This window comes from Bombina bombina, chromosome 1 (assembly GCF_027579735.1).
Source record: "Bombina bombina isolate aBomBom1 chromosome 1, aBomBom1.pri, whole genome shotgun sequence".
In the NCBI taxonomy this organism is placed as follows: domain Eukaryota; kingdom Metazoa; phylum Chordata; class Amphibia; order Anura; family Bombinatoridae; genus Bombina; species Bombina bombina.
This window is the reverse complement of record NC_069499.1, coordinates 442,504,662-442,527,612: the sequence shown is the minus strand read 5'-3', so window position 1 is coordinate 442,527,612 and position 22,951 is coordinate 442,504,662. Positions and strand designations below refer to the sequence as shown.

General features: G+C 37.4%; 1 protein-coding gene across 1 annotated transcript in view; it reads right to left on the bottom strand.

Annotated features, from left to right (window-relative positions):
- Positions 1-12,343, bottom strand: part of LOC128658343 (retinol dehydrogenase 16-like) — a 42,994-nt gene extending 30,651 nt beyond the window's left edge. The window contains exons 1-4 of the mRNA XM_053712834.1: positions 12,319-12,343; positions 11,025-11,431; positions 522-560; positions 95-425 (exon numbers count right to left, since the gene is read on the bottom strand). Of these exons, the coding sequence (XP_053568809.1) occupies positions 95-425; positions 522-560; positions 11,025-11,431; positions 12,319-12,343 (802 nt within the window). The remainder of the gene's footprint in view (positions 1-94; positions 426-521; positions 561-11,024; positions 11,432-12,318) is intronic.
- Between the last annotated feature and the right edge of the window lie 10,608 nt (positions 12,344-22,951).

Genomic DNA, 22,951 nt, shown 5'->3' with positions numbered 1-22,951 from the left:
CTTCTACTTTGGATGATATTTAGTTATTGTAAATCACACCTGATTTTTTTCTCCTAGCCTTAGGTATGTTTAAGCAATTTTTTGTTAAGTTTACCTTTGCGACCAGTTTCCGTTGCGACAAATTCTACGGCACTCTCAATGCTTTTGGGGTTTGTTACATTCAATAAGACAGTCTTCAGTGAAGGGGATGTACACGCTTTCAGTTCTTCACTACCTTTTTCTGTTAAACAGGCTGCAATGACACCAAATCCTTTTCTATAAAGTCTTTGGGCCAGTAAGTTTCCAAAACCAGAATCACATCCGGTGATCAATATATGTTTTTCTTGAATGTCTTTGATTTTTAGGTTGTCTTTGATAGTCCAACATACAATTAAGAAGACAACTGATGTGACAGTTCCTATTAATGCAGGATTACCCATCCAGAACTGAAAAGAAATTACATTTGAAAGTAAGTTTTTTAAAAAGATCAACTTTTCAAGTATTTATTTATTATGCCTTTTTAAAGCATTTCACATTGTTACCTCTTTAAACTTTTCAAGAAAGTCTTCTTCTGGGGGTTCCTGAAAAAGTAATAAAACATTCTGTGAGCACTTATCATAACATTAATGTTGTGGAACTGGTAGCCACCCCATTTATTTAACTTTATTTGTGAGTTTTGGAGAACAGTAGTGAACTATTTTGTGTTACTGAGAACGACTCATTAAAATCCTGTACTTTTGTAATTGATCAAATTACATGTTTTCATTATTAAAGCTGTATTTATTTGAAAAAAATAAATAATATTCTGGTACTAGTATTCACAATGATTTACTCCAGCTGACAATATTCAATACATATTAAATGATTTACCCTCTTCAATTTAAAATACACATTTCTTTATGTATGGGCAACCAAAATGTGTAATAAAATCCCATTTTCACCAAACATTTCAAATAAATAATTGTAAAGCTCATAAAAAACACACACTTTGTGTGTTCAAGTGTTTCAGTTTTCAGAATGTATGGCATATATGGTAATATAGTTGTTTGCCTTTTTTGTTTCTTACAAAAGGGCAATTGTAGAAATACAAGGAATATTTTCTTACTATAGTTTGTAAATTTCAACAATAATGAGTAATACAAATGAATTATAATTGTACATTTCTATAATCACTAATTTTATTATGGACCTCTACTATAAGAAAAATGTTTTATAATATTTTTCAATTTAATACAAATGTTGTTAATATTAAATATCTGATAAGAACTTAAAAACTGTTGTTTGATTTTGTGTATATATATATATATATATATATATATATATGTTTTTGCCTCAAAAATAATTATAAAAATTAATTGGGAAGTTATTTAATTTCCAAAACCGTGTTTCAATATTTTAAATTACTAACTAATTGACCTACATTAAAAAAACAACAACAAAAAAAACAATATACTGCACATATAAATATAAAATTATGTTTTGATTTGATGTCTCCTTGAGAATTCCAGAAATAAAAGTCAGATGTGTGTACTTAAATTGATTTTAACAATCTGTTTAGTTGTAATAGGTGTTTTGTTTATAGCAATTAGAGCTTAAACACAGTAAAAACATTGCAATTTGAAATGTATTTTCTCATCCTAACTAGACCATATATTTTATGTTAAGTATTTCTGTGTACAAATCAGCTAAGTAAATAAAACACAAAATTACTATATGCACATACTCATTTTTTACTGTAGCTGCTATTATTTTCACAGACATGAATACAAATATGAACAACTAATAGAGCTGCCGCACTAATAATACTTACATTGAAGTCAGACATTTGATGATGCATCAGGCAGCGTGAGATAAAAAGAACAATTTTAAATCTCACCAGAAGTGGATTTTCCTGCTTGTCGCATTGTGTTTACCCCAACAATGTTCTTTAAAAATGTGTTCTTCATTCTAAGGCATTCTTTGAAAAAAACATCTTCAGGGTTTTGCAATCTAGGCCCATTATTTTTTCATTGGTCCAGGAATAAGCTAAGTGCTGCTGTAATTATTCAGATGTCACTTTGGTACTTTGTGTCTCCTTGCTCAGATTATTTTTGTAACGTAACAGTCTAATCCTTATTAGTGACGATTAAATCACAAATATCTCAGTGCATCTAGTACTGGAGAAACAAGTCTTTAATTATAAATGTGGTTATGCAAAGCTATCTAGGGAATTAACTTCAGCAGCCATCAGGCTTCCTCATTTGAGGTTTTCTAGGATTAACTAGAAACAGTAACACCTATGCCCTTTTTACACTTTCACTCTGCGTTCATAGGTCTCAGATTTGTGTTCAATTATGTCTGTCATTTTCTTCATGAGAGCTAGAAGTAATTTTAACTCATGTCAGTAGCAGATTTTATCTATCATGAATATGACGTTTAAATGTGTTGAAAATATTTTACCTGAAATTTTTTTAAAGGGACATTAAACACTACATATATTTTAGTGCAGTGTAACCTACGTTACATAATAGCTGCACTCATGATTAGAGGGAAGTGCATGAAATGTGTTTAGAGTTTAGTGTCCCTTTAAATAAAAGCTGTTTAAAATTAAATTGTACTAATGGGTAAATTAGACTTTTTCCTAGATGTTAAATTTTACTGGCACAAAGATTCTTTGGAGCATCAGAGGACATAGTTGGTGGCAATCTTGCCTGACGTGTCTTTTAAACCATTAACATTGCTTAGTCCAAAACCCTTTCCATTTTATAATCCTTGCATAAACATATTATAAACATAAACGCACATTCAAATTGTAACAATAGCTAAAATGTATCGATCACCCATAAAAAGCGAAAGTATGAATGTACAGCACGATAATGTAAATGTGATCAACCAATTTATTATTATTTATTATTATTATCAGGTATTTGTAGAGCGCCAACAGGTTCCGCAGCGCTATGAACATAGGTGGTATATAAAAATGATTACAGGTATCAAATGGGGAGAGAGGGTCCTGCTGAGAGTTGCACTGTTTTAGTCGGCTCTTATGAAGATGAACTACAAACAGCTGGGCTCATAGCAGTGGAGATAGGAAGGTTAGTGTAGGTTGTAAGCGTCCCTGAATAGTAGAGTCTTCAGGGAGCAATTGAAACTTTTAAAACTAGGGGAGATTCTTGTGGAGCGAGGCAGAGAGTTCCATAAGATGGGAGCCAATGTGGAGAAATCTTGAAGTCGGGAATGTGAGGAGATAACAAGAGAGGAGGAGAGGAGGAGATCATGAGCGGAGCGAAGGGGATGGGAGGGAGAGTATCTGGAGACAAGGTCTGAGATGTAGGGGGAGCAGTGCAATTGAGGGCTTTGTGTGTCAGAGTGAGAATTTTGTGTTTAATCCTGGAGGCAAGTGGAAGCCAGTGAAGGGATTGGCAGAGAGGTGCGGCAGATGAAGAGCGACGTGCAAGGAAGATGAGCCTGGCAGAGGCATTCATTATGGATTGTAAAGGAGCTAGGCGGCAGCTAGGGAGATCAGAGAGGATAGAGTTGCAGTAGTCGAGGTGGGAAAGGATGAGACAGCGGATTAAAATCTTTGTTGTGTCTTGTGTAAGGAAATGTCAAATTTTAGCGATGTTTTTAAGGTGGAAGCAGCAGGCTTTAGTCAAGGACTGAATGTGAGGAGTAAAAGAAAGATCTGAGTCCAGTGTGACCCCAAGACATCAGGCATGTGAGGTTGGGGTAATGATGGAGTTATCAACAGTTATAGAGACATGGGGGGTAGAGATTTTGGAAGAAGGGGGCAAAATAAGGAGCTCAGTTTTGGAGAGATTTAACTTGAGGTAGTGAGAGAACATCCAAGATGAGATATGAGAGAGACAGTTAGTGACACAGGTTAGCAAGGAAGGAGGTAGTTCTGGTGCAGAGAGGAAGATTTGGGTATCATCGTTGTAAAAATGATAATGAAACCCGTGGGACTTTATTAAGGAACCTAGTGAGGACGTGTAGATTGAGAAGAGAAGGGGACCGAGGAAAGAGCCTTGTGGTACCCCAACAGAAAGAGGTAACGGGGTAGAGGATGCCCCAGAGAAGGCTACACTAAAGGTATGGTTAGACAGATAGGAAGAGAACCAAGAGATAGCTGTGTCACAGATGCCAAAGGATTGGAGGGTGTGGAGCAAAAGAGGGTGGTCGACAGTATCAAAGGCTGCAGACAGATCAAGGAGGATAAGTAGAGAGAAGTGGCCTTTTGATTTTGCTGTAAGTAGGTCATTGGTAACCTTAACAATTGTTGTCTCTGTTGAGTGAAGGAGGCAAAATCCAGATTGCAGTGGGTCAAGGAAGGAGTTTAGTGTAAGGAAATGGGATAGACATGCATATACTAGCTTTTCAAGAAGCTTTGAGGCAAGAGGTAGTAAGGAAATAGGGCAGTAGTTGGATGGGGAGGTTGGTTCGAAAGAAGGTTTTTTGAGGAGAGGTGTGACTAATGCATGCTTAAGAGATGTGGGAACTATACCAGTGCTGAGAGAGAGTTTGAAGATGTGTGTGAGTATAGGGGTAAGAGATGGAGGGGAGTAGTTGTGAGGGGATGGGGTCAAGGGAACAGGTAGTGAGGTGAGAGGATAGTATAAGGGCAGAAACTTCATCCTCTGTAATGGGGCAAAAGAGCTAAATTTATGGCTATGTGGGTTTTGGATGATTGTGAGCTTTTGAGGAGGAGGGAGACCGGTAGTATGTTGAGAGATGATTTCATTTCTAATGGAGTCGATTTTGGTGTTGAAGTAGCTGGCAAAATCGTGGTCTGAGAGAAAAGTTGTGGTGGGAGATGGGGGTGGGCGGAGAATAGTATTGAATGTGGAGAACAGACGTTTTGGGTTTGAGGAAAGAGTAGAGATAAGAGTGGAGAAGTAGTGTTGCTTATATAGATTAAGGGCAGAATAGTAAGAGTTCAAGATGAACTTATAGTGAAGTAAGTCAGCAGAACTCCGAGATTTCCTCCAGTGTCACTCAGCAGTATGGGAACATCTGCATAGGTACCATGTCAGAGGATTATGCCAGGGCTAAGGATGAGTGTTTGTTTTCCGAGTTATGGTAGGTGGGGCCAGGTTATCAAGGACCGATGTAAGGGTGGAGTTATAGTGGCAGATGGATTCATCAGGACAGTAAAAGGAGGGGATGGAAGAGAGAAGAGGTTCGAGAGAGCTAGCGAGCTGTTGCTAATCTAATGACTTGATTCTTCTGTGAAGTTTAGTGTGAGGGGTAGAAGGAGGGAGAGTTGTAAGGAATGAGAACCAATTAGGAAATACTTCTAAATCCTGATTGGTGAATGACTAAGATTACGCTACTTACAAATGATAGGTAGTTCAAGCATTGACAGAAAGGAAAATCCTAAAATAAACAAATCACACAACCCCTATGAGCACCTATCAATGAAGGGATTTGTATACCAATAAATAACAAATGAACCGGCTGACGCGTACCCCTCTGAAGAATCGTTACGTGAAGCATGCGTCAGGGGCACATATATTTGGAACGAAGTCTCCTATTTTTTTAACCGCTTACTCTTGTGCTTTATGGAAAACTAATTGGTAGACAAAGCTAGTATAATGTTAATTATAGCTCCCACTATAGAAGGAGCTTAGCCACAGATAGATATTAGATAAAATATTCCATAATAGCTGCTCCTCTTAGCGGTGACAACAATAATTAAACAAGCATTACAAGTCTTTGGCTAGCATTGGATAATTATTTTTTGCACAAAGTGTTTAAGTATTTTTAACCTGGTATTTGTGTGTTGTGCCTATAGATACAAAAAAAGATGAATGAATGAGAATATAGTATGCAAATGTTTTCCTGTCTAGTACTTGCACTTTAAAATATTATAAAGAAAGGCACAGCAATCTTTTTTGGCACACAACTATGTGCTTTTAGGCTAATAAAATTGTATTTTATTGCTGGTAACCCTTTCAGAGAAATCACTCCATAACAAATAATTAGAAACAAGATATATTTCTCAAAACAATAAGTACAAAACCCATAAATATTTCATAAAAAAAGATTATTTAATAGACTCAGCATTAGTAACATGGTCTGGTGAGACAGTCACAGGCATAGATTTACAGGAACCCTGCTGGAGACTTGCTTCATTGATTTCTGAGGGCTTTGAAGATACAGTCCCAATCTTATCTTTACATTGGTGCAGAAAGTGCTCACACAGACCTCAGCCTTAGGTGCATCTAAAACATTGTTCAATATAGAATTATTCTTTGCTGCCACCCCAACAGAGGAGCCAGGGTCACAAACTGGAGCTGGGAACTCTTGAGCTGAACTATTAGGCGGTCTCACAGGACAGTAGGAGATGACATGACCAGAGCCCACATATTAAAGGCAGGGTCCTATAACTCTTCTTCTGGTTTTATTTTAGCAGCTTCATAGAATATTATGTTGTTCACTGCAAAAATGAAATGTATCACAATAAATAAAAGTTGAATGCAGTGAACAATATAATAATCTATGATGCTGCTAAAATAAAATCTATTTTGGTACAAGTACATACTTATATAAAGAATGCTAATGTAACATTAAGCACAGTATATCTTTAAATACTATATATCCTCCTCTACAAAAATATATCAATAAATGTTCAGTCAATAGGTAGATACATGATGTACGTATGCAACAGTATAGAACATAAAATGTAATACTCAATTGTAGCGTAAAACCTTCTACATATGCAACTAAAAAATAGTCAACTCAGCACTTTGTATGATTTGATAACATATGAAATCCTAAACGGAATGTAAACAAAGATTCAAATATTCATCAAATGATTACTGTTCAATATATTTGACTGACACTTTATGCAAATAATAGGATACAGCGCAGATCTTCCCTTCTAACCAATCGATACGACGAAGAACGACCTGTGAGTTAATAAAAGACCCAAACAAACGGCCAGCACTTATCCCCTCTAACAAAGCGTGATAGTGAAACACATGTCGGGGACCGGCCAGTGAGAACTCTGTCTCTCGTTTTTAAAACTGCTTGCTCTGCCTGCCTGCTAATAATTTGGATGCATGGTTGATATTTATTTAGTTTACCTTATTTGTGGTGTGTGAGATTGTGGATCTAGGTTATCACACCAAGATTTGTATCTGTGTTTAAGAAACAGGGAAAGATAATTGTAATACAACTCCCGCTATAGAAGGAGTTTAGTTGAGAACAATTTATTAGGGTTTCTGAATGGGTGTTATTTTAAAAGATCAGAACTTTATTAACAAAAATTACCTTACAATTGGACCCTATATTTCTACTCGACTATATCTATACCCAACCTGTAGTATTATTCTCAGAGACTAATCACACCGTACTAACCATTACCCAACTAGTCAATATTAGGCAGCAGAGTTCAAGTGTTTTTAAATTGTATGTTTGCATTCTGTTTAATAAAGTTAGGATCCCAATAGTAATATTCAATTCACTTTGTTTTTATAAAAGTATTCATCAGTTCTTACTATCTATTTTTTTAGGGGGTTAGCAATCTTTTTTGTTGCTACTTCTTTGCAACTTATGTATAAATCAGTCTCTTTAGTGCAATCAACCCCCTATAGATGCATACAGTAATTTGTAATAATATATTGCACCTACAGTAATAATTATTATTAAATTTGCCTTGTTACCCTCTTTATTCTAATGTATTGATTGATACATGATAGATTAGATAGAAGTATAGATAGACAGAAAGAGACAGACAGACAGAAACACAAATAGATTAGATAGATAGATAGATAGATAGATATATAGATAGATAGATAGATAGATAGATAGATAAAAACAATGTAGCAATAAATTGGGAATATTGGTTCCACCATTATACATCACAGCATTTTCCCACCTCTACCAAAGTTTAATTAAGTCTGCTGATGACTGAGATATTTGCTTGCCATTTTCCGAGTATCATTTTCAGCTCAGCTGGTAATATGTTTCAAATTCACTATGTTTACGTGTAAGAAAATGAAAAAAATATTAGCAAATTTCTGAAACGTGCATTAACATTTACCAGCCACTAGGTGGCAATAAATCTGTTTTATTAACAGTTATTTTACTACACTGTGACCATAACGTTTGCATAAATTGTTTTGTAGAAATTCTGAAGTAAAATAAAATTGGAGAGTATTTTTATACACACACACTTAACACACACATAAAAACACACACATAAGGTGTGTCTATAGACAACTGGTTTGTACATACTAGCAAAAGTAATGCTGGTTGCATAGCTATCAAAAGCTTGTAAAATAATATTACCCTTGTGCTTTTTACTAGAGATGTGCATTTGGGCTTCGGACAAATGCAAAGTCCTCTAAATTTTGCTGATTCATCATGTTGTTTGATATACTGTATGAACAGCCGAATACATTATAGGACGAAACGGATAAAAAACTGATTGCTTGCCAAAATTGATTAATTAATTTGTTCATGTTGTTTGGTGCCAAGAAAATGGTTCAGGAATAGGGGAAGGAGTTATATTGTTTGGTTAATAATCTCCTTTTTTGTAATGATGCACAGGGGTTCTGTCCAATCCTGCCATAGTATTACTAATGACTGATGGCCAGGCACTAAAAATGTTGGATTGTAGTGCCGGAGTTGGATGTTCCTTTAACATTGAAAAACAGGTTATTTTAATTGTTCAAATTCTATAATGTAGATTTTTGTTACTATTAATTGTCTCAAAATTAGCTGTTCCTTTTGGACAACATTCGTCCAACCCAAATGCCTGAATGGAAGATGGATGGAATTTGATTGAAACGAACGTCTGAAAAAAAACAGCAATTAATCTTTTGAAGGACACAAATTGTTCGGCAGTGCATATGTCTACTACTTACCAGCACAAATTTATGTTTATGGCTCAAATAAAATTCTTGAAATTGAATAGTTTTTTTGTAATGTTGAATATTATTATTATTATTATTCTTTATTTATAAAGCGCCAACAGATTCTGCAGCGCTGCCCATGGGTACAAGGATAAAAGTACAACGGAGAAACAATACAATAAAAGAGAAGGGCAGACAGAGAGAGCAGAAAAGACATAGAGAGCATTGTGTAGAAGTATAGTTATAAAGTTTACTTGTTAGTGGGACTGCATTTTCCACCTTTAGTTTCTAACTCCAGTGAGTAACTCTGCCACTTGGAATAGAGCGCCACAGCTCAAATGAGCCGTTGGCCTGCTGTATGTAGCAGTGAGAATAATGAACTGATTCTAGGCAGCTGTTACAAGCAGTCTAGCTAGCCAGGAGTTACACACTTGCAAATTAGAGGGGGGTGGCAGGATGCATTAGTTATACAGAGTTATACAGAGATGATTACAGGTAGACAAGAGGGAGGCATACCAGAGATTTCTATCAGGAATTAAAGGGATGTTTTAAGAGGAGCCAGGAGACACAAGCAGGGAGACATATCAGAGATTTCTAACAGGAATTAAAGGGACGTTTTAAGAGGAGCCAGGAGACACAAGCAGGGAGACATACCTGTAGATAGATGAGATGAAGTAGGATTAGAAGTAGTGTGGATGTAGACCCAGTGAGTAACTCTGCCACTTGGCACAGAGCCACTTAGAATCAGAGAGCCACGGCTCAAATTATTAGATTTAATACAGTTTCAATAATTATATTAAACTGACACAATTAAATTGTGTTCTTGAATTTCAGGGTAAGTTTTAGCAGCCATTAAACCATTCTAGATGGGACCTTTATGGTTTTCTGTAAAGAAGGGATCATCAAATGATGTCCTATATATTTTTACTCCTTGGGACTTTTAATATACATTTTCCTGAAGAGTGTTGCAAAACAATTATTAAAATAATGATGAGAACACTTTTAAATAATTTAAATAAAGCCACAGAGCACTTACCTGTATTCTGGCTGAATAATTAGCATTCTTAAACTCTTTCTATCAAACAACAGGTTTCTTCCTCATCTTCTGCTTTGCATTGTTTTTCTTCTTAGAGGTCTCTTCTATAGTAGTGTTTTCTATCAGTCATAAAAGTGCCAAGTGGGGTGTTGAAACTGAGTATGCCCACTCTTCTGCTGGTGGGGTGGATTTTGTGGGGAGCATATAAAATGGGGGTTTGGTTGGAGGCTCCCATTGATTTTAGGGGGACCTAGTAGGGGCTTCCTTTATGCATTGTTTCCAAAGAACGTATTAACATGGGGATAGCATCTAACTGTTAATTCTTAGGGCTCAATGATCTAAAGTTCTCTGGGATGGCGAGATTATTTACGAATGCTCGCTAGTCCTTCTATTTCCATGGTGGAATGATCTAAAGCCGCTAAGGGGCGTATACTACATTTTCATATAAAAAGTGCACAATAAAATACATTATAAATACAAAATGCAAAAAATGTTTTTTTGTAAAATGGGCTGAACATGGGTATTTCATGGGAGTATATGAAATTGTCTCTCTAATCCCAGTGTAATTCTGTAAAGATTTTCGCACTACATACAGTATCTCACAGTTTTTTCTCGCCAAATAAAAGTTGGCGAGATTTTCTCAAAACACTACAAATACTTAATACCCTAATAGAAAAACAACTGCTTGCGAAAATATAGGCAATTGTAAGATGCTATACGCAGAATGCAGCGTAATCCATAGAGCTCCATCACTTTCGATAGGAGCCATCTCGCCACTCGCAGGGGCTTCCCAATTGCACAGTCTAAAGATTCCTTGGGTTTTTGATTGACTCTTTCATCATCTTTCTCACCATATGTGGGGGCAATAGTCATATACGTCTTGGCAAATTTTTAACTGTCCTAGACTGTGCTTAGAGGTAGTTTAAACTGTTTATGTATTTTTTTTTAGATTCATCATATGATCAGTGTAGATCAACAAGCACCTTGTCACACACTGAACCTTTTCAGCAGTTCTTACCAGATGTTTGCTTTGTGTGGTGATTCTACAACTGATCACAGGAGATACCTTCAGTGGTCTTTAAACATTTCTCTTTCATACTCAGCTCTGGGCCTGTGTATAGAGTCAGTCTTTCTGTGTGTGATAAGTTTAGTGCATCAGTCCCTGTTACCTCCTGAAGTAGTTTTGGATCACATTGGTGTAGGACCCAGCTTGGTCCAACCTGGTTATCTGTAACTGTTTTACTCTGGATATAACACTTCTTGTATTTCCAGGCTGTGCTACTGGACATTGCTACATTTAACCTCTGTCTGCTTGAATACCTGTGCATTTGCCTGTTTAAAATGCTTTCTAAACTGTGCTCTCCGCAATCTGCAGCAGTTTGTTCCAGCATAGCAGCACCTCTTGTTTCAGATACTTGGTCATTTGCTGGACTAAGCTTATATAACAAGATTGATTCAGCCTTACAGTACCACCTGTCTTCATTTGGTATTTGTCGGACAGTGCTGGCATATCTAATTGACGTTTCACCTGCATCATAATATTGTTCATTTATATTGTGTCTAGCCTCCTTCACTTCTTAAAGGACGTTATACAGGAAATACACGCTAGACATAATGATTTATTCAAAACAAAGATTAGCCTTAGAATAATATGTAGATGTATTTTTACTATTATATTAATTGTTTAAATATTGATTAAAAAAGTGTTAAAGTTTCATTTCTACTGTACATTATATAAAGTAATGGGTGCCACCATGTTTGAACTAGTTTTCTATTTATCTATCTTCTGTGGAGAATATTTAGGGACAGGCCTGGTGCTTGCATATAGGCATTCTAAGCAGCCGCCTTATTGCCCAAGCAGGGGGGCGCAATCTTGAAGTGACAAGCCGGCAATAGCCAACCCACTGATATTTTTTTATTTATTTAGCCTGGCGCCACAACAGTAATATTAGTGCACATATTTTCTTTACAATTTCAAACTGCTAAATGATAGGGGCAGGGCTACGCCCGTCATGATCCACAAACACAGACATCACAACATGCTTTCCATAAAACACTGCTTCCATGACCGACCATGCCACGCCCACCGGTCACTTGAATAGATAGGCTGGATTAATTGTTGGGCAGGCTAATACGGTACCGGTAGCAGCATGGCTGACGAGAGCACCTGGAGTGTAAGTGAGAGTAATAAGAAAATGATTGAACAGTAGGAGCATATTTTTCTGTTTTCTTGAGTCTTGTGCCAGCTACAGAACTCCCTGTTTAAGGGTGGTGAGATAATTCCCCTGTTGTGCTGGCAATTAAATAGTGTTTCTAAAGGAGCAAGTAGCAACCCTGGTAACTGGACCACATTTTATCCATTGATCCTTACGTTAGAATTGTCAAATCACAATTGTGACATAATTATATTGAGCGTGTTCAGCTGATGGCTCAATGAATGCGGATCAATATGCCATGGAATACCGTCTTGGCAAATTCTCTGTGTCATGTTGCCATAGCAACTTGAAATTGGGCCTGCTGCTTAGATTTGTGGGCTCTAGTGATTTTGACAATGTTGGTCCATTGTAATAGCAGAAAACATATTGAGAGTCTTCTGTTCTTACTTTTACAACCACCAGAACAAACAGAATAAAACAGTAGATTTTGCATAGTTATATTTTTAAGCTAATTTTACAGTCTATTTGTAGTTATTTGCACTAGGAGCAGTCACATTTAACAAGCAAAGTTTTTCAGCTTTTGGTGAAGCAGCCACAAGCCTCTGATGATGACATAGGAGGGTGACAGTTCAACCAAGAACACAGCTTTTGGCTGCACAAGGCAAATTACTACACACACATTGCATTAGCATAAAACATCTTTCAAATCTTATTTTGTAAGGTATTTGACCCTATTGCCACTAGATAGTAACAAACTAGATTGCACATTTGTGACTACATAGTATAACAATACATTGCCTATTTAGTTATGCCAATCTGATAGGATTACTTATGCTGCCGTGACTATACAGTACAGTACTATACAGTGTCAAGTTACCTGGTGTCACATTACTGTATGTCAGTAAATTGTGTTACTGTATGAGATCTAGTTTTTTGTGTTACTTCCACCAAATGTGTTAAGTAACGTGGTGTCATGTTACAATACATCACAGAGTTGTGTTATCTGTCTCACTACATGGTTCCTTGGGTGTTACCTTCCTGTGTGCCACTGTGTGTATTTACTTTACTTGTATTACTGTGTCACTGTGTGGTCTAGCTCCTTTGATATTACTGTGTATGTCAGTGTGTTACTGCCACTATGCAGTGTCACACTGTGGTTAAAGGAGCTGTGTCACCGTAGGTAGTGTAGTTAATTATGTTGCTAACTGTGACAATATGCAGGGTCTAATTGATTTGATGTCACAGTTTTGTTGTCCCTATAGGAGTCAAGTTACTGTACATCACTATATGGGGTAAAGATGACTTGTGTTACTGTCACTATACATTATCACTATACATTATCATGTTACTGTGTGCCACTGTGTGAGGTCGATACTTGTGCTACTGTCTGAATCATGATAGAAAAAATGTGGGTTTCATATCCCTTCAACTAGCAATGGGATGGTATGTAATCGGGGGGGGGGGGGGGGGGGGGGGGGCAAAATGTATCCTCTCCTGTGTGGCCAAAAATCCAAGCACCGGCCCTGTTTAGGGAAAGATATGGAAACCCACACAGCCTTGTATTATTAGTCTATTTTATTCCCTGCTTTATATGTGTTCCTAATTGTTTGCAGCAGGACAATGAGATAAGGTTAAAAATTAAAGGGACATGAAATGAAAAATTCTTCTTTCATTATTCAGGTAGAGAATACAATTTAAAAAAATGTTTACAAATTACTTACTAATATCAAAATTGCTTTGTTTAGCATGCACATGCCTGAAGTACTACACGACAGGAAATAGTGCTGCCATATAGTGCTCTTGCTTATGTATAACATTGTTGAAAAACTGCTGCCATATAGTGCACACAAAGGATAACAAAAAACTAAAGAAAACTTGATAATAGGAGTAAATTGGAAAGCTGCTTAAAATTGCATGCTTTATCTGAATCATAAAAAAGAAACACACTCACCTAGATTATGAGTTATGGCCCATAACGCTTCATTTTCCCTAACTGCTATTACAAGTCTTGTAGGTATAGGTGTACCGCACACCTTTTTAGCCTGTAACGCAACGTCAGTACCGCACTTTTAAGAAAGTCATTTTTCAATGGGACTCCCATAGTGCCGGTATTATGAGTTTGCCAAAAACTGAGCGGTACAGCCTATAACCACAAGATCCGTAACGCCATCTAAAGTCAGCAGTTATGAGTTTTACACTACAAAGCTGTAACATAAAACTCATAACTAAAGTGTTACAAAGTACACTAACACCCATAAACTACCTATTAACCCCTAAACCGAGGCCCTCCCGCATCACAAACACTATAATAAATGTATTAACCCCTAATCAGCCGCTTTGGACATCGCCACCACTATTAAAATGTATTAACCCCTATTCCGCTGCTCCCCGACATCGTCGCCACTATAATAAAGTTATTAACCCCTAAAACGCCGCCCTCCCACATCAAAAACACTATTTAAATATTATTAACCCCTAATCTGCCGTCCGCCTACACCACTGCTATAATAAACCTATTAATTCCTAAACCGCAAGCCCCCACAACGAGATATACTAAAATATACTATTAACCCCTACACCTAACGACCCCCCTAACTTTATATTAAAATTACAATTTCTCTATCTTAAATTAAATTAAAACTTACCTGTCAAATTAAATTAAATAATTTTAAACTAACAATTAAACTATTATAATTATTAAACTAAAATTAAACTAACTACCAATTAAATTAAACTAAACTACACTTTTACATGCCCAGACCCTAAAGTACAAATAAAACCCACCCAAAAACCCTTAAAAAAACCTAACACTAACCCCTGACGATCCACTTACAGTTCTTGAAGTCATGCTTGAAGGATCCATCCAGCCAGCAAAGTCATTATCCATGCGGCAAGAAGTCTTCATCTAGACAACCTCTTCGATCTTCATCCAGCCAGCGAAGTCCTCATCCAGGCTGCAAGAAGTCTTCATCCAGACGGCATTTTTTATCTTTATCCATCCGGTGCAGAGTGGGTCCATCCTGAAGACATCCAGCGCGGAGCATCCTCTTCATACGGTCGCAGCTGTAAATTAGAAATTCAATGCAAGTGACGCAATCCAAGATGGCGTCCCTCGCATTCCTATTGACTGAAAGATTTAAATCAGCCAATAGGAATTAGAGCTGCTAAAATCCTATTGGCTGATTCAATCAGCCAATAGGATTGAGCTCTCATTCTATTGGCTGATTGGAACAGTCAATAGGATGAGAGCTCCAATAGGAATGCAAGGGACACCATCTTGGATGGTGTCACTTGCATTGAAGTTCCAGTTTACGGCGACCGTATGAAGAGGATGCTCGACGCCGGATGTCTTCAGGATGGACCCGCTCTGCACCGGATGAATAAAGTTAAAAAATGCCGTCTGGATGAAGACTTCTTGATGCCTGGATGAGGACTTCTCGGGCTGGATGAAGATCGAAGAGGCCGCCTGGATCAAGACTTCTTGCCGCATGGATGATGACTTCGCCGGCTGGATGGATCCTTCAAGTGGGACTTCAAGAACTGTAAGTGGATTGTCGGGGGTTAGTGTTAGGTTTTTTAAGGTTTTTTTGGGTGGGTTTTATTTTTAGTTTAGGGTCTGGGCATGTAAAAGAGCTAAATGCCCTTTTAAGGGCAATGCCCATATAAATGCCCTTTTCAGGGCAATGGTTTGCTTAGTTTTTTTTAGATAGTTATTTTATTTAGGGGGGTTGGTTGTGGGGGTGGTGGGTTTTACTGTTGGGGGGTGTTTGTATTTTTTTACAGGTAAAAGAGCTGATATCTTTGGGCCAATTCCCCGTAAAAGGCCCTTTTAAGGGCCATTGGTAGTTTATTGTAGGCTTGGGTTTTTTATTTTTTTTTGGGGGGGGGGGCTTTTTTATTTTGATAGGGCTATTAGATTAGGTGCAATAATTTTTTTTGATAATTTGTTTCTTATCTTTTGTAATTAAGTGTTTTTTATGTAATTTAGTTATTTTTATTTTTAGTGTTTATTTTTTTTTGTAATGTTAGGTTTTAGTGTAAGGCAGGTTAGGTTTTATTTCACAGGTAAGTTTGTATTTATTTTAACTAGGTAGTTAGTAAATAGTTAATCACTATTTACTAACTAGTCTACCTAGTTAAAATAAATACAAACTTACCTGTGAAAAAAAATAAAACCTAAGCTTGCTACAATATAACTATTAGTTATATTGTAGCTAGCTTATGTTTTATTTCACAGGTAAGTTTGTATTTATTTTAACTAGGTAGACTAGTTTATTTAGTTTAAAGTAGGTATTATTTAGTTAATAATTGTAACTTTAGTTTAGCTGTATTTTAATTATGTTAAAGTTAGGGGATGTTAGGCTTAGGGTTACATTAGGGTTTGTGTTAGGTTTAGGGGTTAATGGATTTATTTAGTGGTAGTGATGTGGGAGGCAAGAGGTTTAGGGGTTAATAACTTTAGTATAGTGGCGGCGACATCAGGAGTGGCAGATTAGGGGTTAATAGTTTTATGTAGGTAGCAGCGATGTTGGGCCGGCAGATTAGGGGTTAATAACATTATGTAGGGGCAGCAGATTAGGGGTTAATAATTGTATGTAGGTGGCGGCGATGTTGGTGGCGGCGATGTTGGGGGTGGAAGATTAGGGGTGTTTAGACTCTGGGTTTATGATAGGGTGTTAGGTTTAAACATTAGTTTTATTTTCTCCATAGACATCAATAGGGCTGCGTTACGGAGCTTTCCATTCTTTGATCACAGGTGTAAAGACATTTTTTTTCCTGCTCTCCCCATTGATGTCTATAGGGAACTCTTGATTTCAGTGAGGTATGGAGCTCAATGCAACCATATCGCCCGCACAAGCCTGCTTTTTTAAAACTCGTAATACCAGCGCTATAGGGAGGTGAAATAACGCTGCTTTTGTGGTGGTCTTTATAATCCCTATATCGCTCAAAACTTGTTATCTAGCTGACTGGGTATTATGTCCCTTTAAGTTTAGACAAGTTTAGTCCATTACTTTATAGAAACTCAGTGGAATTTAAAAATAAATAAATAAATAAATAATTAAAGTATATCACAAAGTTTTTTTAAATACACATAATTAAGCATTTTATATTACAATGGGTATAATAAAAATATAAAACAGGTGCAGTGTGACTTTCAGCTGAAAGCTATTAGGTTTTTATCCATGTTTATGGATGATTAAATGATTTTTGTATGTGTGAAACCTCATATACATCCAACAATTTAGTTTGATTTAATATAATATTTACAGTGCCAATACCTTTGTGTTTAGTGTAAAATGTATTGTTTTAAAATGAACATATATGTCTACTCCTTATATTTATGTACTGTCTATGGAATATGGGCTTTGATAAAAATAACGTTAAATATAACACTGAGAAAACATGGGGATCAATATTGGGCAGGACGCTCAAATGAGCACAGTATAAATGTTACGTAAGAAAACCTGGCAGAGGACTTTGCTCTTTTTAGTGAGTTGACCTATTTTACCAGTACTTTTACTGAGCTATCTTCAAATAATAACACTGCAAACTGAAGCTAATAATAAAAAGCAATGAGGAGTATTAAAGGGGAGCAGAATACAGTTTTTTTTTTAAAAAAAAGGAAATATACATTTACGTATAGGCCTATGTATTCATATAGTGCAATGTGTAGTTGCAAACTGTTGTGTAATCATTTTTCTAAGGTTCTTGTTGTTTCTTATCTCAGGTCTCACTTGAGCACCTAGTTGCCATAAAGAGGGACTGGAGTATCTGCACTGATGTCTCATATATACAGTAACTGATACTTACCTCCCAAAATGTGTGGCTGAGAATGAGGGAAGCACGAGGTTGATAGGAACGGTCACCATTTTGTGGGTGTGTCAGTACAGTTTGGGGGGTGGGGCTAAGGGAAAATCTGTAAAGAGGGACATATAACTGTCTCAGAGCGAGAGAGGGATAGAGCTCAGAATCAGGGACTGTCCCTCTCAAATAGGAACAGTTGGGAGGTCTGGTCACTCTGTAGCTGAATGCATTTGCTATGATTAGGGAATATAGCTGCCAACATTACTATATATAGTCTACAAAAAGATGTAGGTACAGTGCTGAATTTATGATTTTTGTCTTTCAGAAAGTGCACACAAAGTTGAGAGCACAGCCAAACCTTCAATATATCCAGTACATCAGTGCTTTCCAAACTGTGTGTCGTGACACATTAGTGTGTCGGCAGCAGTGTGTAGGTGTGTCCCTGCTTCAGCACAAATTTTTTTAAATTATTTTTTTTTTTTACATTGTTTTTTGGGTTTCTGACTTTCCACCTGCCTGCTACGCATATCACATGGTTGACACGTGATTGATACCTAATGGGTCACAGATCATCTTAACCAATTGGCACAGCTCAGTGGGAACTGAAACTATTACCATTGGTGGATTTGGCAGCACATTGGCTCCTGACTGCAAGTGTAGTCTCCTTAATTGGCAAGTGTAGCCAGTGAGTGGGACAGCAGTGTGATTGCAGCGCGGGCAGTAGTCAGTCGGACTCACAGAGCTCTGAGGGTGGCAGCTTAAACGCTGAGCTGAAGTCAGAGGGATTTTTTGCAGCTAGCTCCCAGTAGTGCATTGTTGCTCCTACTCTTATATGGATAGGAAGTGGAAGCTTAAAAATTCTTGATGATGAAATGTGAGTGTCTTTATCTAATATTACATCAAATATTCCGAAACTGTGTTCATCCCATCAACCTCATCCATCCCATTAAAATAGTAAGTAGCTATTGGTGTTATTAACCCCTTAATGACCGAGGACGTACGCCATACGTCCTCAGAAAAAATACAGTTAACGCCTGAGGACGTATGGCGTACGTCCTCGGTTTGGAAAGCAGCTGGAAGCGATCCTGATCGCTTCCAGCTGCTTTCCAGTTATTGCAGTATGCCTCGATATTGAGGCATCCTGCAATAACAATTTGTACCCCTCCGGTGCAGAGAGAGCCACTCTGTGGCCCTCTCTACACCGGACATCGATGGCCGCATTCGTTGGTGGGTGGGAGCTGCAGTGGGAGGTGGGTGGGCGGCCATCGATGGGTTCTAAGACACAGAGGGGGGCGGGATCGGGGGCGGGACAGTCGGGCGCGCGCGTGCACGGGGGGGCGGCGGGCGGACGCGTGCACGGGGAGGGAGCGGGTGGGAACCGCTACACTACAGAAAATGATCAAGTATAAGTGGGAGGAAGGGGGGAAGAAATGCCCCAAAAAAGTAATCTAAGGGATCTGGGAGGGGGTGAGGGTTGGTCTTGGGCTACACTACAGCTACACTACAGAAAAAAATAAAATAAATAAAAAAGAGACTATATAGTGTAAACTGGGTTAGAGAGCTGTTTGGGGGGGGGCAGGGAGGTTTGGGGGCTAAGGGGGGATCCTACACAGCAGCATATGTAAATATGCAAAGGGGGAAAAAAAAGAAAAAAAGGATGCCTTTTATTTTAGTACTGGCAGACTTTCTGCCAGTACTTAAGATGGTGGGGACAATTGTGGGGTGGGGGAGGTAAGAGAGCTGTTTGGGAGGGATCTGGAGGGGGTGATGTGTCAGGTGGGAGGCTGATCTCTACACTAAAGCTAAAATTAACCCTGCAAGCTACCTAATTAACCCCTTCACTGCTAGCCATAATACACGTGTGATGCGCAGCGGCATTTAGCGGCCTTCTAAATACCAAAAAGCAACGCCAAAGCCATATATGTCTGCTATTTCTGAACAAAGGGGATCCCAGAGAAGCATTTACAACCATTTATGCCATAATTACACAAGCTGTTTGTAAATGATTTCAGTGAGAAACCTAAAATTTGGAAAAATTTAACGTTTTTTTTTTAATTTTATCGCATATGGCGGTGAAATGGTGGTATGAAATATACCAAAATGGGCCTAGATCAATACTTTGGGTTGTCTACTACATTACACTAAAGCTAAAATTACCCCAAAAAGCTCCCTACATGCTCCCTAATTAACCCCTTCACTGCTGGGCATAATACATGTGTGGTGCGCAATGGCATTTTGCGGCCTTCTAATTACTAAAAAGCAACTCCAAAGCCATATATGTCTGCTATTTCTGAACAAAGGGGATCCCAGAGAAAAAATTACAACCATTTATGCCATAATTGCACAAGCTGTTTGTAAATAATTTCAGTGAGAAACCTAAAGTTTGTAAAAAAAAATGTGTAAAAGTGAACTTTTTTTTTTATTTGATAGCATTTGGCGGTGAAATGGTGGCATGAAATTTACCAAAATTGGCCTAGATCAATACTTTGGGATGTCTTCTAAAAAAATATATATACATGTCATGGGATATTCAGGGATTCCTGAAAGATATCAGTGTTCCAATGTAACTAGCGCTAATTTAAAAAAAAAAAAAAGTGGTTTGGAAATAGCAAAGTGCTACTTGTATTTATGGCCCTATAACTTGCAAAAAAAGCAAAGAACATGTAAACATTGGGTATTTCTAAACTCAGGACAAAATTTAGAAACTATTTAGCATGGGTGTTTTTTGTTGGTTGTATATGTGTAACAGATTTTGGGGGTCAAAGTTAGAAAAAGTGTGTTTTTTTCCATTTTTTCCCTCATATTTTATAATTTTTTTATAGTAAATTATACGATATGATGAAAATAATGGTATCTTTATAAGTCCATTTAATGGCGAGAAAAACGGTATATAATATGTGTGGGTACAGTAAAAGAGTAAGAGGAAAATTACAGCTAAACACAAACACCGCAAAAATTTAAAAATAGCCTTGGTCCCAAACGAACAGAAAATGGAAAAGTGCTGTGGTCATTAAGGGGTTAAACTTTTTTTTAATTCTTGCACATACATACTGTTACTTGCAAATGCATTTTGTTATTATATAATTTATGTATGTGTCTGTATCTTTTAAAACAAATTAGTTTAACCTCCTTTTTGCTAGTACAACTGAATGACTGTGTCGCGAAATAATGTAGGTCTAAAAAGTTTGTCACCAACATGAAAAGTTTGTAAAGCTGTGCAGTACATAGTCCACTTCTGAGCACTTTTACCAATAAAGGGCCAGATTATGAGTGGCGCGCTAACAGTTATGCACGAGCCATATTAGGTTTATCATGCCTGTTTGAACATATTGGATGTAGCATGCATATTGCAAGTTGAAAGTAAACGCGATTGCTTGACCGCAATTTAATTTAACGCACATCGGGTTAACGCAACCTCAAAGCTCTGGTGAACTGTTAAGATGAAATAATCAAAAGTGTCCCAAAACACATGAAAATACATTTAAAATTACAGTTATACTCATAAAAAACACTATATAACTGGACTGGTCTGTGTACCCTTGTGTGGTTTCAATCAAACAAACTGGCAACTAGACATGTGCAATTTGTTTTTTGGGCGATTTGGAGATTCAAATGAAACTGAATTTCCGAATTGGCATCATAACTAAAATCCCCAAAAATTCAGAAAATGAATAAATCAGTTTCTGAATTTTCTGATCCATTCTTTATTCATATTCAGAATTTTTCATTTTTATAATCTAAGCCGCAGTACCCCGACATCGCTGACACTAACAAAATCACTAAATACAGCTATTAACCCCTAAACCGCCATTCCCTGACACTAACTAAACCTATTTACCCCCACAGTTCCCCGACATCGCCAACACTAACTAAATGACTAAATAAAGCTATTAACCCCTAAACCGCCATTCCCTGACATCGCTGACACTAACTAAACCTATTAACCACTAAACCGCAGTTCCCTAACATCGCCAACACTAGCTAAACCTATTAACCCCTAATCTGCAGTTCCCCAACACTAACTAAACATTTTAAACAACATTGCCGACACTAACTGAAACATTAACTAAACCTATTAACCCCTAAACCGCCGTTCCCAACTATCGCCAACACTAACTAAACCGATTAACCCCAAAACCGCCGTTTCCAAACATCGCCAACACTAACTAAACCTATTAACCCCTAAACCGCTGCCCCCCACATCGCAACAACCTAAATTAAACTATATTAACCCCTAAACCTAACACCCCCTAAGTTTAAAATAATTAAAATAGACCTAAATTAAAGTTACAATTATTAACTAACTACCTATTCAAAAATAAATACAAACTTAACTGTGAAATAAACATAAAACTTAAGATAGCTACAATATAACTATTTACTAACTACCTAGTTAACATAAATACAAACTTACCTGTAAAATAAAAATAAAACCTAAGCTTAAACTAATAAAATTTAACATTACTAAAAATAAAAAACCTAACATTACTAAAATTAAAAAGCCTTAATAGGTTTAGTTAGTGTTGGCGATGTTTGGGAACAGCGGTTTAGGGGTTAATAGGTTTAGTTAGTGTTGGCGATGTTTGGGAATGGCGGTTTAGGGGTTAATAAGTTTAGTTAGTGTCGGCGATGTCAGGGAACTGCGGTTTAGGGGTTAATAGGTTTAGTTAGTGTTGGCGATGTTTGGGAATGGCGGTTTAGGGGTTAATAAGTTTAGTTAGTGTCGGCGATGTCAGGGAACTGCGGTTTAGGGGTTAATAGGTTTAGTTATTGTTGGCAATGTTTGGGAATGGTGGTTTAGGGGTTAATAGGTTTAGTTAGTGTTGGCGATGTCGGGGAACGACGGTTTGGGAAATAAGGCCTGTGCACCCTTGTGTGGTTGTAGTTTGTGTGATTAAAAGCATTTATTGTTTGGCTGTGGATAGAGACCCAGGAGGGAAGAGATCTTGACCTGGTGCCTGGCCTTGACCCATTTGGCGACACGCAGTAACTAATTCTTCCATTTTCGCTTTTAATCTTAGCTGTCTATTTGCAAGAGAGTACCAGACTTTCTCTGTGTGTGGTGTTGATTAATTTGTTTTGTAATCTTCCCTATGGTCTTTGCACCCAGACTTGTCGGGTGTTAACTGCCTGGA